At 31.7% G+C, this 17,660-nt stretch overlaps 1 protein-coding gene across 2 annotated transcripts in view; it reads left to right on the top strand.

Moving 5' to 3' along the window:
* Window positions 1–17,660, top strand: part of DPYD (dihydropyrimidine dehydrogenase) — a 1,037,477-nt gene that overhangs the window by 451,706 nt on the left and 568,111 nt on the right. For both annotated transcript variants that reach the window (XM_074188237.1, XM_074188238.1), the window contains exon 11: window positions 15,371–15,581. In XM_074188237.1, coding sequence (XP_074044338.1) covers window positions 15,371–15,581 — 211 coding nt within the window. The remainder of the gene's footprint in view (window positions 1–15,370; window positions 15,582–17,660) is intronic.

Here is a 17,660-nt window from a genome sequence, read left to right as displayed (position 1 = left end):
CACAAAAAAAGAAGTTATTACCTATCAACCCACACTCCTCTTATGGTACATGAAAAAATTGATATCACTTCTTACTTAAAATTTACAACACTTTTCAAAGTAATTCCTTAAATGAATTCTTATTGTGAATGGCCTTAGAATGAAATTGATTTCATTAAAATAGGATGTGAGTAAATCACCATTCTATGGCATCCTGTTATTTTCTAATAGTGATAATAATAATAATAATAGCCAGCAATTATATAGTAATTTAAGATTTACAAAACCTAGGTAGATTAGATAGACAGACAGACTGGGAGACACAGAGGTAGACAGACAGATAGATACATACATACATACACCAAAGAGAGGAGAGGGAGTCACAGAAATCAATTTAATTTGATGAACATTCATAAAATATCTACTACTGTGACTGAGAGTACTGGTGATTACAAAAAGATGCATTGCTTGTCCTTAAATAACTTATTGTAACTATACTAATTATACTATAATTATTATTTCTATCTATATTTTTACCAAAAAAGGAGATATATTCATATAATTTCATTTGGTCCTCACAACCCATAGCAATCCTTGGGGATAATATTGCAATCTATCTTACAGCACAGAATTATAAATGCTACCCTAAAAATGACTACCAAAAGAAAGGTGAATCATTTGATTAACAAATAGTCAAACTATTACTCTCAAAATTCAATAAAATTAGTAGTTGTTAGGGGGTGAAATGTACATGTTTGACCAAATATAGAAGACAAAAAGTATTATAAATATCCAAATGACCCTTAGCAGGAAAAGAAAGTTTCCCTATCCCTGATCTAAGGGAACCAAAAATCTTTAATATCAAACTAAAGAGGGGTGGCTAGGTGGTGCAGTGGATAAAGTACCGGCCCTGGAGTCAGGAGTAACTGAATTCAAATCCAGCCTCAGACACTTAATAATTACCTAGCTGTGTGGTCTTGGGCAAGCCACTTAACCCCATTTGCTTTGCAAAAACCTAAAAATAATGGCAAACTAAAGAGATGAATGTTTCAAAGAACTGGTGTCAAAAAAGAAAGTCCTTGGGGAGCAAAGTTTCATGTATCCTAAACAAGGAACCAGAAATGATAGAAGCCTCAAGTGGTTAAATTAGAACCTGACATTGCTTCAACAGTGAATAAAGTATATAATAATCTGTCATGCCACTTATTATTCTTAATTGTTTCACAATAAAAATAATCAATGCCTTCTACTTTAATAATTCCAGATCTTCAGGTAGTTTGAGATCATGGAGGAGTAAAAATTCATTCTCAAATTGCAGATGTTCCTAGGGTCCTTAGGTGCCTTTGTTCTTCCTGTATTGGGTTCTTCTATATCTGAAGAGTCTAATGTTAATACTTGTGGGAATAGTAAAATGTAAATTTCTTGAGGACAGGGACTTTACCACTTATTTAATTTTTGAAATCCCCCTTTCCCTAGGGCACAATAGTAGACATTCAAAATAGTTATTGATTAGTATTGATTTCTGGGGCTCCCACCTCCGCCTCACTATTGGATTTTCTTATACTGGTGAAACCCATTCATGTGACAAAGTCAAGAAAGATGCCTCTTGATAACTCTGCAAATACTACATTGACCACAAAATCTAGGAATCTTGGAGCTGAACAAAAACGTAGAACCCATCTCATTCAACTAGTACCCCCAAAATAAGAACATGATATCATAGAAAATTTTAAGGTTGGCACTATGCTTTACATATATATCATTTTCTTTGATGCAATTTGAATTAGTTTCATAGAACTTGAAACTTTCTTAAGAATATACCTTATTAAAAATCATCCAGTTTTTCCTTAATGACCTTTTAGGAAGAACATATTATCTCATGAGGAAACTAATTATGATTTTGAGTAATTAATTTTTTTTCTCTTAAAGTTTCAAGCTTATATTTTCTTTTTGGCTTCTTTATGTGACCCTATTTCTCTCCCATATGACTCTTTGTGTCTACATTTAGGGGTTTTCTTGGCAGACATACTAAAATTTTGCCATTTACTCCTCCAGATTAGGAAACTAAGGGGGGGTGGGGGGGTGGGGATGGTTAAGATTAAGTGACTTGCCCAGGGTCATAAAATTATTAGGTGTTTGAAGCCACCTTCGAACTCAGGAAGAGTTCAGATCAGCACTCTATTCACTGCATGACCTAGTTACATGAGATTCTGTCCTATAGTTTCCAATTTAAAAAGTCTGATTTCTTTTCTATTGTATATTCATTCAGATATTTATCACACTATCACACTCCCCTTCCATTTCTTCTCTCCACAATTTCTCAAATCATGGCTTTGAAGTCCTTCATCATTCTATTTATTTTCCTTCATATTCTTTGCAATTCATCAATGTCATTTTTAATATGTGACACCCAGGATTGACTCAATATAAATTTATTAATAATAATTAATGTTTGATAATAGTTCATTTATTAATTTATTAATAATATTTATGATACTAATTATGTGCCAGATACTTGAAAATGTATATACATTTTATAGATGAGAAAACTGAAGCAACTAGAGGTTAAATGAGTTGCCCAAAGTGATACAATTAATAAGTATCAAGTCAGATTTGCAAGTGATCTGCTGTGTCATCTGAGATGCTACAAATATCTTAGACACACTATGGCTCTATTGAAAGCTGCCATGTTATCCTGTTTATTCAAATTTATCTTGTTGTTTGTTAAAATTCTTAAATCTCTTTTAGGAAAAAAATGCTTCCTATTTTGACTTAAACTTATAAAGCAGATTTTGGTACCAAAGTTATAAGTGTAGTAGAAGTAAAGACTTTATGGTCAAAGGATATGGAAAGATAATTTTCAGATGAAGAAATTAAAGCTATCTATAGCCATATGAAAAAATGCTCTAAATCATTACTTATTAGGGGAAATTCAAATTAAAGCAACTCTGGGGATAGAACCTCACACCTATCAGATTGACCAATATGACTCAAAAGGAAAATGATCCACGTAGGAAGGGATGTGGGAAAACAGGGACACAAATGCATTGTTGGTGGAGTTGTGAACTAATCCAACTTTTCTGGAGGGCATTTTGGAGTTATGCCCAAAGGGCATTAAAATTGTGCATACCCTTTGACCCAGCAATACCACTACTAATTTGTATCCCAAAAAGGATAAAAAAATCCCATATGTACAAAAATACTCATAGTAGCTCTGAGGGAATGCCCATGAATTGAGAAATGGATGAACAAATTGTGGTATATGAATGTGATGGAATGCTGTTGGTTCTATAAGACATAACGAGAGATGAGACTTGAGAAAAACAAAGAAAGACTTACGTAAACTGATGATGAGTGAAATGAGCAGAACTAGAAGAACATTATACACACTAACAGCAACATGGGTGTGATGAATAATTATGATGTATTTGTCCATCTCAGCAGTACAATAAACAAAGATAATTCTAGAAGATTTATTATGGAAAATGCCATCCATATCCAAAGAGGGAATTGTGGAGTTTAATTACAGACCAAAGATTATTATCTTCAATTGTTAAAGGTTGTTTTAAAAGCAGGTATTATGAAGTATTTTTCTCTCAGATTTTTTTCTTCCATTTGGATTTGATTCTACTTTTACAACATGGTTTAATATGGAACTATATTTATCACAATTGTACACGTAGAGCCTATATTAGATTTTTCTATTGGGGAGATGGAAAGGAGGGAGGGAGAAAAAATGTAAAACTCCAAACTTGATTGGTGAATTTTTAAAAAGCCCAGTGTTCTAGACTGTCCAAATATTTTGGGATCTGGATTCTGTCATATCATGTATTAACTAATTTTGTGCCTCCAGCAAATTCGATAAACATGACTTCTAAAATTCAATCAATCCAATCACCTATCCATCAATCCATCTATAAGCTTTTATCAAACTGCCATTATATAATAAGCACCATGCTAAATCACTGATTCAAAAAAAAGTTAAGTAATTGGATTCAGCACTGAATTTCTGGCATATGCCTTTGAGCCCTCTTTCCAAATTAGCACAATGCTTTTAATTTCACTCTTTGGGGTTAGCAATTCAACAAATTTTCATTCTACCTCATCATACTATCATCCAGCCCATGGTAAAAACAGAAGAAATGGCATCACATTTATACAAAAAGTAAGTTAAGCTATTTCTACAACATTTTCCTAATCTATTAGTCTAGTAACACACACAGATATACATATATATATATATATATATATATATATATATATATATATATATATATATATATATATATATAGAGAGAGAGAGAGAGAGAGAGAGAGAGAGAGAGAGAAGGGAAAAAAGACTAATCTTACAAGAACTGATCATTATGGTTTCATCAAGTCATGCTGACTTCATGATCCTTGCTTAATTTATAGTTACTTACTGATTATTCCTTTAAAATGTATCCTAGGATTTTGCCAGAACTCCAACTGAAACATCATACTATAGCTCACAGATTACATTTTTTAAAAATCAGTACACTTAGTTTTTATTGAATACTGGTGAAGGGAAGGCATTCCTGATCACTAAAAATGGTTTGACATCAAAACAAAATATTTTGACTCCTTCAGTCCTTCCTTTTTTTTCCATTTCCTCCATAAACCAATCAACATGAAGGTCATCAAATCTCAAATCCATTTACTATAATATCATTTGTTAGGTCAGTGGATTTTATATCTCAAGAGAGTATCTTTAATGGTGTCAAATTTTGTAATGATTTTGATGAATAAAATATTTTGTTTGATAAATAAAATACCATTTATGAGTGTAAAGATTTTTCATTTGGAAAATTAAGCTTCCTTTCCATCTGAATATATTAGTACTCTAAAAATAGAGAAAAAGAAATTAGACTTTTGTGGTTTTAAAAGCTTCTTATGCTGATTTTTTTAACATAAAATATTAGCAGATGTAGCCTATTTTATCAGATACATTTAGGGCAGGGAGGGGGGGAAGAGGTAATGTTTAAGAGGTATAGAAACCAGTTCCAGTAGGTTTTTCTAATCTACAGGTGGCAAACACATTAAGTGACTAGGACAAAGTTTCAATCTTTAGGAACTTAGACATTTCATAATATGTATTATAGAGTTTGAAGTATAAATTTATATCTAAAGACTATTTCCTCTGAAGGCTAGAAAATATATTCTAAAATTATTGTGGATACAGGTTTGTCTCATTCCTATCAACAATGATAAGCATAGTTTCCAAGGATTTCATCAACTTTTATGTAGCATTTTTCTTTCTTTGTAAAGGAATTATGAAACCAGAGGATCTAAATCTGATGAAAAGAAGACAAAAACATGACCTGTTTATACATCCAATTGTAGTTTCAAATGACTTGCATTTCCTTCTTAGGCACCCCCTCCCCAAACATCATACACACACAAACACACACACACACACACACACACACACACACACACACACACACACACACACACACACACAGGGATGCTACTGACAAACTATAGCATCTCACTGATAGTCTTTAGGGATCCCAACAATTGTTCTGCATTAGATGAGGGAAAATCCATTAATAATTCCCTCCAGTCCTTTCTGCAAAGTCAAACAGATGAGATTAAATTTCTCAGGATAACAGAATCCCCCAAATATGAGTATCAAAAGCTGTTGACAGATCTGATAAAAATTTATGGGTACTTTAAGCAGTTCAGAATGTCTGAGAGAGAACAAGAAGGTCAATATTTAATATGCCAGTTTGACAAGTGAAAACTAAAGAATGAGAGTGGAAATTGTTGTGTCTATCCTTATTATGACTCCGAATAGGTATACCCCGATTATAGCGACATAGAGAGGATTAACCCAAGTCTATATCAAGATTCTGCTGTTGTAATCTAAATCTTCTGGTAATATGACAGGCATCTAAGAATAGTGCTTATACCATTGTCATGAACAGATGATAGATTTCCAAGATATCTGATGGGATACAAGACTGGGTTGCCCATCAAGTAACAAGAATCATTACTAAGTGACTTTAATGATCTTCACTTTCCACAGTCACAATGGTTACCCTACGAGACAGGGGTATTTCTGGATAAAGTTCCTCTGTTTCATACATTTAGCAGGTTATAAAATGCCTGATATATTTGGCAAGAATTGTTCATTTATTCCTGTAGCAACAAACCATCATATTTTATAGTCATTGATTGAAATGTAGCATTAAGTAAAAGATAACATTATCAGTTATTTGCTTGCTCACAGTGATATACAATGGCTTCTGAGTTTCTTTTTGACTTGCTTATAATTCTAAATGATCAATTTTAGCAAGAGTAAACTTAAATTATTTAAAATGTCATTGATATGCTGTAATCATTTTCTTGTTTTTAACTTTCAGTTTATTTTACATGATATTTCAGTTTATATTAATACAAATATGACTTATACTCTTTTATTAAACCATTGCTGATCTGAGATTTGCCTCTTCATATTCCTTGACCAGTTATTGAACAATTATCAAACATATTTTTAATGCAAAAAACACAATAAAAAGACAGAGAAGGGGACAAAATTTGCACAATTTTGTTACTACCTTGTTCAACTTCACATGTACAAACCTGAATATAAGTACACATCAAAATATATAATATATAAAATATAGATTTCATTAATGCATTTTATACTTAGTATATTAATAAATCATCATATTTTGAATATATTATACAAATATAGAATCTATATCTATATACGTATAAAAGAACACATGTATAATGTAAGTTCACAGTTTGTTATATAATCTCATTTTCTATCTTTTGAACATTGAAAATTTTATTTTTTTGCATAATTGTGAACTTAGAATAAAAAAGCTTTCTTTTGTAAAATAAGAAAATAGATCCTATAAGTTTAAGAACTTCCCTGAAATTCATAATGATGATCTATAGCATTTCTACAATATCTGATGATTAGAAATCATTTCAATCTTGTCTATCACAGCATCTGTGTAGTTGGTAAAAAAATGAGTCTTGCAAAAAATAATATGTCTTATGTTACATAGATAACTCTAAAATTGACAGAAGTGATAGAATAAGTGGGAATTTGATTCCCTACAGTTGGTAGAAGACATTTCCTTAGGATAAAACTCTTTAAACCTTTCTATGTCCACAATAAAATTCCAAATGTATGTAGCCTGGATGATGTAGTTGAAAGAAATCTTGAATGTCAGCCAGAAGAGATGAACTCAAAGCCAGTGTTAACTGCAAAAGTTATCTTGTTCTTGGACAAATTATTTGGCTTTCCTTTACTCCAGTTTTCTTATTTATGGAAAAAATTAATTTTGACTAGTTAGTTTCTAAAACTCAAATCTTTCAATTCTAAAGTTATTTAATTTTATAGTTTGTCAATTGATTAGGAAATTATGTATATATTTTATAGAAAGAATGTAAAACTATACTGCCATGTCAGTTAAATTTATATTTATAACAAGTTGTTGAACTTAGATATAATTAAGATGGATTGGATATCAGTAAGATCAAGATTTGAATTCCACCTCAGACATATAGTAATTATATGATTAGAAGAGAATCACTTAATTCATCACAGCCTGAATTTCTTTGGCTTTTAAAATAGGGATCGGAATAGAATGTAACTTATAGGGCTCAAATGAGATGATACATGTAAATAGTTTGGGAACTATAAGTGCTATAAAAATGCTAATCAAAATAATAACAATTATTATTACAAAATAGCTCTGCTTTTTTAGCTATGACAGTATACAAAGTTGCTTAAATGTTAAGTAAACAAAAAGGATTGTAGATAACAGTAACCATCAGGAGATTTTTTAAAATTTTCATTCTTAAAGAAACAAATAATAACTGGTTTCAAAAATTCTGGAATATTGTTTTATTTCTTGGTAATACCTTCAATGTTGACAATATGTATTCTTTTCAATTTACAAAATCAATTTACCAAATACCTCATCACTATATATTTTGTTCTAAGCAAATTTCTACATATACAATGTAGAAGAAGCTTGAGGCAAAATATCTGTTTTTAAAGTAAAGTAATAGAAACTTCTTCCTTGAATTTTGCTATGTATAGATACTATAAATATTCTTTTACTCAAAAAACAACATTACCCTTTCTGTGAACAAGGTAATGATTCTCAGCCTTTGCATTTTCTATGACAGCATGCCCATTCAAAAGAATATATTGATTCACAAGGTATTGGCATATCTATCACTATACCTAATTGTAGAAAAACTAATAGTGAGAATTTTTTTATGACTACAGGGACCTATGTAATAGCCCCAAACACAAAACAGTTCTTGGTTCTCTGAAGACCCCATTTCAATATTTGAAGTAACTGGTGTGAAATAATAAAGAAGAGGGACAAGGCCAAAGAGTTCTTATCCATCTAAAGAATTAGCTCTTGGTACTTAAGTATTTTTAACTTTCATAAGAAATGAACCACAATCATATTGACATTCTTGGTATAAATTAAATTCAAATTAATAAAATACTATTTTCTCAACAGTTTTAATCAGAGAGCTAAATCAAGGATGTTGGTTCTAATAGCCCCAAACATCAGAGAGAGAGAGAGAGAGAGAGAGAGAGAGAGAGAGAGAGAGAGACAGACAGAGAAGCAGACAGAGAGAGAGAGAGAGAGGCAGAGACAGACAGAGAGAGAGAGAGGCAGACAGACAGAGAGAGAGAGAGAGACAGACAGAGAGAGACAGACAGACAGACAGAGAAGCAGACAGAGAGAAAGAGAGAGAGGCAGACAGACAGAGAGAGAGAGAGGCAGACAGACAGAGAGAGAGAGAGACAGACAGAGAGAGAGAGAGATATCCTCATTGGAAATTAGGTAGAACAATGGATAGAACTTTAAGTCTGGAATCAGGAAGATCTGAGTTCTCAGACACATTAGATTTTAACTTAGCAAGTCACTTAGCACTATTTGCCTTAGTTTTGTCATCTGTAAAACGAACTGGAGAAGGGTGAAATACTTCAATATCTCTTCCAAGAAAACCCCAAATAAGGGTCACAGAGTTGGAAAAACCTGAAAAAAAATTATACAGCAACATTGTGATTACTCCATCTTGAAATGTATCATTTTTGAAGATTACTCAAGAAGACTTCACCTTATAGAAGATGAAGAAATTTTAAGAATAGCATGGTTTCATAATCTCTGAGCTGGAGAGGAGGAATGATTCTATCTAGTTTCACTTGTTTTAATCCTTCAAAATTCATCAATATAAATCTGAATACTCAATGATTTCAGTAAAAAGGTGGACATAAGGGTGATAAACCAACAGAAACTATGTAGTAAAACATTATTTAGAATTGAGAAGAAATAATTTAAAATATTTAGAGTTCCCACAAGTTTTTCTTTATCAAAATAATATTTTATTCAAAAAGATTTTATTCATGAAGATGCAGAATGTGATAAGCACTAAACTACATTAGGAAAAAATAGATTATCTCTTAACAGGAAGTAGTTTTAGATAAAGCAGTTGTTTCAAAACAGCTGTCTGTAGGAATATTTGCAAACAAAGTTAAAGTCAAAGTAAACATCAAGTCAGTTTAAAAGATAACAATTAGGAGATAGTAACTGTGGGTTATTATAGCAGTTCCATTCTATCATCTTTATGTAAATAGTTGAAACTATAAAAATAGAAATGGACAACTCCAAGGCATCCCTTTTTACCATTTCATAGAGAAGTTTAACCAAGAAGAAAGTCACCATGTTCAAGTGGCAAAAAGCATTTGGAAATATTAACTGACTGACATTTGCTCTCCATGATAAGAAATGAAAAATGACAACCAAGGCAACAGTAGTTTAAGCTATTTTTCAAAGTGCTACAGTTGAAAAACTTAAATATATAAAATTATTAACAATATGAATAAAACAAATATTGAACAAATATTAAGATCCATGTGTAATGGACAGCTAGGTGGTACAATATATAGAGAGAGCACCAGTCCTTCAGTAAGGAGTACCTAAGTTAAAATCTGGCCTCTGATACTTTAATACTTACTAGCTGTGTGGCTTAGGGCAAGTCATTTAATTCTGATTGCCTCACCAAAAAAAAAAAAAAAAAAAAAATCAAAGCATAGAATCAAAGCTCCCTCATAGTAGATATCCATATGAACCCAAACCTCATGTCCTCCCAAAAACTATAACTAAAGATCCATTGAACATATGCCTTGAGTTATGTAGATTTGTGTATACAAGTGAAGAGATTTATGATAGCAATATAAATCAAGGTGCTTGCCAATAGATATTGCAGAAAGGTTATCCTTAAAGAACTCAAACCATATTGACCAGTATATATCATGCAGGGAAATCACAGAAACAATGCCACAAAGCATTGCAGGTTGTAATATTTATCACCTATAGAATAGTCAGAATGACACAATTTGATGTCTAGAATTGCATGCCAGAAAATATTCCCATAAAGTAAAAGTCAGAAATATCTATTACAAATATAGGACACTCCTCACAAAGATATATTTTAGAATTTAGCAAACAAATTATATTGCAACTGAAACATTGGCATAGAAAAAAATTCTACATAATAAAGTAAATATAGAATTTATCAAAATAACAATAACTTTCTAAATAGATGTTTCTATACTATAAGACATTTAATACAATTTCCAGTTTATGCGTGGAAAAAAAGCTTTCAATTTATTGAGTTCTAATTAAGAAATTTTAATCATCTGAGTATTGTCCTCATAATCCTATCTGCCATTACAGTTTTTCAGGGATTCTTTGATCTAAATATGTACTATTCCATATGACACTAAATATAAAAGACAAATAGCACAATAGAGATTTTGTACCTGTGTTCCATAAAATAAGAAAAAGAAATAATATCATTTATCTAGTTTTTAAAAAAAATTGCTTTACACATGCTATATCATTTCCACTTCACAAAATATTTACTTGATAGACATAGTTAATAAATATCTGCACCAAAGTCAAACTCAGTTTCCTCCAATATGGACTTGGAATGGACAAACCCAACTGTCTTATCTTCTTAGCCTTGTTCTTTCCAATGTTTGTGTTTTTTATCCCTATGATTGTAGCACCAATGTAGGCAAAATATGTGTTAAAATATGACAGAAAGAAAATAATTTTAATATTTATAAATGTTTCTTTCATGGTAATCCTATCCAGACAACAACTCATTGACATTCTCTCAATTTCATTCAGTTAGCATTTTGATTGAAGTTCAGAAGAGAGGTCTGTTCATAGTAAAATGTTCATAGACAACAAAGCTTTGAACAAAATACTATAAAGTTTCTTTTTGATTTTATTATACTTTTTGATGATGGCAGTCAATGAAAGAACATTTATTAGTCATCCATATGTACCAAGAATTTGCTAGTTCCTGGTTATTATATTTTTCCCTCTTTCTCTCACAAGAGGGAAAGACAAATGAGATAAGTTGCTATGCTTTCTTTCTGTCTCTCCTATTTAACTCTGTTGTTTTCATGTCATAGTTTTTATTTCTCTTCCTTGGAAAAATTTTCCAGATGACTACAAAATATTCAGTCATCTTTTTTATTTCAACAGCAATTTCAGGGCATTTGTTCGTTCATATGCTTTCAATGACTGTCCATTTTCTCTATTTTCATTTTCTCAATCACCTTTCTATCTCCCAAGCCCCTTTCTTAACTTCGGATCTTTCTTTGCCTTTTTCTGATGTAATATCACTCCTTCCCAAGTAAACATATCCCTTCAAAATTGCATCGTCCTATGCCTACTTAAAAATATTTTTTTCTCCAGATAAATCAAATTGAAATCCCAGCTACTTAACAGCAAAAGAGCAAGAGCTGGCATGATTTATGTCTTTCTCATCCAATAGAAGTATCCTATATGCATTAGAGCATAATATCACTGGAATTACTCCAGCAGGCATGGGGAGTAATCTCTGTGAGTGACCAGAATCCTCTGAGCCTAACCTCTATGCATTGACAGATAATAAATGAAAATGTTCAATTATTTGAATGCTAATATTCTCATTCCTGAGACATAAGGTTTGCTGATAGTAAGAGCATCAATGTCTCTGAATATGGAAAATTTACAACACACAGAAGGCAGTTTGACTTTAATTGTATATTAAGATATGTATGCCTTGAGAAACTTGAAAATAAGACAGATTCATAGTATCATAAAGCTAGAAATAGGGACATCTGAGTACAGGGCAGTATACTGTAGGGAAAGGTATTTGAAGTCATTCAATTAGTAAACATTTATTAAAGACCTACTGTGTATTTGGCTCAAACTCTGGATTGGTATTTAGCAGAAACCTTGTATCAGATTTTCCTTCAAATGACATCATATTTGTCAAAATTGCTTAGCCCAGTGCCCAGCACACAGTAGGTTCTTAATAAATGTTTACTAGTTGAATGATTAATTTAATAATGATTTTATAATAATTAAATTATGTGATCCCCTTTCTTTCCTGTTCCCCCCTTTTACAGAAGCCATGTTACTTTGAACAGGTCACTAAATTTCTTGAAATTTAAATTTATTTTTGTGTAAAATAGGGATGATAATTTTGTAATATCTAGCTAATGAGATAGTCAAGTAATCCTTTGAACATTTTAAATGTTATAAACAGGTAGGAAAACAGTCATGAAACAATACACATTCTGAAACATAAAAATAGCAATCTGTCAGGCATTATTTAAGGCAAATTAATTCAGCAATGTTCATAGAACATATATATTGTGTAAAACAAAGTTCATTTCTGATGATAGAGACAAAAATGAAATTATAATTCTGTTTGTTTTTAATAATAAAGATAGCCATTATTAATAGTATTTTAAGGTTTACAAAGCAACTTTACAAATGTTATCCTCACCATAGCCTTAAGACGTTGATGCTATTATTATTAATATTATTCCCATTTTATAGATGACAAACTGAGGATGATAATGACTTTCTTAGAGTAACAGAGGTAGACAGTGGCTGAAATGGAATTTGAAGTCAAATATTCATGTAGTACTCACAGAAGGAAGAAAGGATTAATAACAGAGATAATCAAAAAGAAGGCCTAGAGAGTGGTCCTTGAGCCATGCCTTGACATAAGCTAGGAATACTATGAGTCTGTAGCAAAGTCAGACAATACTTTAGATAGGTGAGACATTCTCAACAAAGGATGGAAGGGCAATGGAATGTCATTTACACGGAATCCATAATGGTTTGATTTGACCAGAACAGAGGATATGGAAAGGGAAAAACACGAAATAAATTTGGCAAGGTAAAAGAACTAGATTGTATAGGGTTTTAAATGCCTAGATGAAGATTTCTTGACTTAGAATTTGTTGGCACAATTTCAGTAACAGGGAAGAAATTTTGTATTGTATTATAGACAGGAAAATGAAATTTGAACATGAGAGATACTTCAGCCATGTGCTACAAGTGTCATGATATTTTATTTCTACTCACAACTGAAAACACTGCTGTTATAAATAAGTGTTTTATATTGATTTATTCAAACTATAAACATTAGGCATTGTTGCTCAATCAAGTGTGGCATTATCATTAAAATTTAGTATTGGGTGACATTTTTGAAACACAGTAAAGAAGGATTATATTGATGGGGTTGCAAGGTGTTGTATTATCCAAATGTGACAAAAGCAACATATGAAGACATGGGAACAAATCCTCATCAAGTCATATTTATTATATCATTAGAAATGTTTGAGTTATCTGGCCCTTCTAAAAACAATAGTATTTTATTCTGTAAGGGAAAAAAGTATTTATAGAGTTTTGTTCTCTCTCTCTCTCTCTCTCTCTCTCTCTCTCTCTCTCTCTCTCTCTCTCTCTCTCTCTCTCTCTCTCTCCTCTCTTCTGAAATTGCAATCCCATTGACCATTGATCAGTAGCTCTAAGTAGTTGCAGTGAGCTCATACAAAGGAGAATGAATTTAGAGAAGCATGGCTTAGATCCCATGACATAATTCCATTCTGCTTCTTTATTCTTCCCACATATTATTAGATTTTAGTATCTATTCTGTTCATGCTGTTTGTTTAAAATGGTTTCAGCAGATGCTTATAGTTAGTCATGTTTTCACTCTTAAAATCAGCTGGGCATTTCAAAATGGTTTCATGGTTGCAGAAGAAACTTTCTTTTATAAGTACCCTGTATCTTGAGAAGAAAGATTTCAAGTTTACAGGTATTCTGAATGAGATCAGTCATTCAATAATATTTAATGATAACATAAGATAATATATTGTGTTTTTCAACTCTAAAGGGCAATGTAAATATTATCTATTAAAGAGGAATGAATTTATGAATATCATTACAACAGATAGTGTGGCTATCCAATTTAGATCCAATGAATAGGTCACTGTTCTAGAAAGAGTGAGCAAGAAATTAGATTCTTTTCCTCATTACATCTTCTCTTGCATAAGTTACAAATATCACAGATCAGTTTCTCTAACAACAAATTCCCTTTTCTTTTGTGACTAAATAGTTGTGAAAATTCTTTAAATTGATAATATGAAAAATAGTAAAACACTTTCAATTTGTGCTCTTTCATATTTTTATTAACAGAAATCTATTTTGAGAATGATCTTATATAATTGGGAAGAGAGGGATTAAAGAGGGTAAATGTTATTGGGACACAATCACTGAAGATGTAAGAATTCCTTTGGCCTGGACATGTTCTTACCTATAATCCTACCTACTGTTCTCATCATTCACCGGCACTATTTAGCTCCTACAATTGTATTGACTTAGGGTGGCTAGGTGGCACAGTGGATAAAGCACCGGCCCTGGAGTCAGGAGTACCTGGGTTCAAATCCGGTCTCAGACACTTAATAATTACCTAGCTGTGTGGCCCCGGGCAAGCCACTTAACCCCATTTGCCTTGCAAAAACCTAAAAAAAACCCAATTCTATTGACTTTTTCCAGCATAGATTAATTTTTCTGCTGTTAGAGAATGGTATTCATTTTCACTTTGGACATGATAAAAACATTAAAATGAATCTTCAGAGAAAGAATAATAGGAATCAACTCATTGTCCAAGGAATCTTCTTTTGCTGTGTGCTGATAGTGGGACATGGAATATAAGTAAGATAAGGTTCTTGTGATTTCTATTTCTCAAACACTAGTTTATTGCCCATTTTCTTCTGCCTGGCTGAGGAATTTTTCCATCCGTTTACCAACATGTAAATTCTTGATAACTGACTCTTAAGAATACCATAATACATTCATCTTTACATGCTAGGGAAAAGAAAAGCCTCATGCTTGTCTAAATGGAATAGTAGTTTACAGAGTTAAGTTAGATGTTAGAAGTTAGTTAAATTAGAAGGTAGATTAAATGCTCTCTAGGGGAAGGCTTTTTTTCTTTATATAAATTTTTCTGTTTTTTTTCCCCTTAGATGGAGCTTGCTAAAGAAGAAAAATGTGAATTTTTGCCTTTCCTTTCCCCAAGAAAAGTGATAGTAAAAGGTGGGCGAATTGTTGCAATGCAGTTTGTTCGGACAGAACAAGATGAAAATGGAAAGTGGAATGAAGATGAAGATCAGGTTGTCCAATTGAAGGCAGATGTGGTGATCAGTGCATTTGGCTCAGTGTTAAACGATCCTAAAGGTACAGTGATCAATGGTTGTAATTTATAATGTGGCTATCTATTGTTATGTTCTTCAAAAATTCTAGTGTCTAGGAAGTTGTGTTTACTTTTATATTAATTTCCATTCTTTACCAGGGAAGGAAAGCAATAAAATAAAAAAAAAAAGAATGGCATTTAATTATTAGTTTTTAAGGTTTTTTTGCAAGGCAAATGGGGTTAAGTGGCTTGCCCGGGGCCACACAGCTAGGTAATTATTAAGTGTCTGAGACCGGATTTGAACCCAGGTACTCCTGACTCCAGAGCCGGTGCTTTATCCACTGAGCCACCTAGCTGCCCCTAGTTATTAGTTTTTAAATGGCATCTGATAGAAAGATAGAAAACAGAATCATTATTAGTACTATGTCTAAGGAAACAGAAAATTGTTTATATTAACTTGGTTTAATTCATTCTTTTGTTTTCATCTTGATTTTGCCAATCATATTTCAAACTGAAATGGTAAGACGAGAAGGAAGAAGTGAAAGAGGAAGAGGAAGACAAGGAACTAACATTTATATAACAATTTAATGTTTATAAAATTCATGCAAATGTCTCATTTTAACCTCAGAACAATCTTGGGAGGTAGATGCTATTTTTAACCCTATTTTACAATTGAAGAAACTGAGGCAGACAGAAATGTAGTTACTTGTCAAGTAACTTGTCAAGCAAGTATCTAAGGCTAGATTTGAAATCAAGTTAGGACACTTGAAGTGCAGGTCCATGTCTTTGTCTACTTTATAACCTAGCCCCGCCTGAAACATGAATAATATAATATTAAAGATTCATCTTAAAGGTCCATGAACCACACACATTTATAGCTAAATTGTGATATGTCACATCTTCAACTTAATACATGGCAGATCATAAGAAGTAAATAATTTTCTTTTTCTTTTTGTCTGGGTAGCATCATAGAAGTATCAAGAATAGTAAAATAGCAAAAAAACAATGAGGGAAGTCAAGGTTGCCTCATTTTCAAACTGTATCATCAAAATTTGACTCATCAGAGATAGATAACATTTCATTGCTCATAAAATAAAATATATGGCATTTATTTGGGCCAGTATAAAAATATCTAAAAAACAAAACTATCAGGATTAGATACACTGATAAAATCCATAACATTTGTAATGTGATAGATACTAACATTTCTCCCTACATATAGAGGCTAACATAGTTACTGACCCCAAGTGAAATATTTGAGAGACTGAAATCTAAATCTGTTTTTGATTATCTACAGCTTATTTAGAGACTGAACTATTTCTGCATCTTTGCCTGGTAGACAAACTGTATTTATAAACTAACATAATATTAGTTGTTTTGTTTTGTTTTGGGAGGGGAGGTTTCATTCTTCTAGGATATTTTTAGAAAAAGCTTGTTCTCCTAGTGGAGATCTGCATGTTCTCTACAATTTAGAATCTTAAAATGTTATGTACTATACTGCAAGGTTAAGTCATTTGTACAAGGCCACATATCCAGCGGGTGTCATAGAGAGAATTAAAATTTTCTTCTTCCAGACTGTAAGGTCAAATTTCCATTTATCATGACTTTCTATCTCTTTGTCTTTAGATAATAGTAAAAGATTAAATCATCAAAATATTTTGTAAGAATTCAAGTATTTGGTAATATTTAGGATAAAATTTTTCCAAATTTATAGGGAATATATTTTCAATTTATTTTAATTTTAGTTTATTTATTAATTTACTGACCAAAGTAGAAAATTAATTGGGCATAAAATCTCTTTAAGTTGTTTATGCAATCAACACTTAGGAAATATATATGTCTAGATAGATAGATAGATAGATAGATAGATAGATAGATAGATAGGGCTATTATGTATAGAAGTTCCTAAATGAATGTTTGGTGAATGAATGAAAGTCATGCTAAATTTAATATATTGAATTCAATCAAAACATATTTCTTACTTAAATACTATTAAACTTCAGTAACTCCTTATTGCCAATACCATTAAATGTAAATATGAATTCAAATAAATGCCTTATTTTTAGGAGATGAGCAATATGAACCTCAGCATTTAAAATGTTTTATAATCATCTCCACCTAAA

The sequence above is a fragment of the Macrotis lagotis genome, chromosome 5, assembly GCF_037893015.1.
Source record: "Macrotis lagotis isolate mMagLag1 chromosome 5, bilby.v1.9.chrom.fasta, whole genome shotgun sequence".
NCBI classification, from domain to species: Eukaryota; Metazoa; Chordata; class Mammalia; order Peramelemorphia; family Peramelidae; genus Macrotis; species Macrotis lagotis.
The sequence above is the reverse complement of the archived record's forward strand: the minus strand, read 5'-3'. Positions and strand labels throughout refer to the sequence as shown.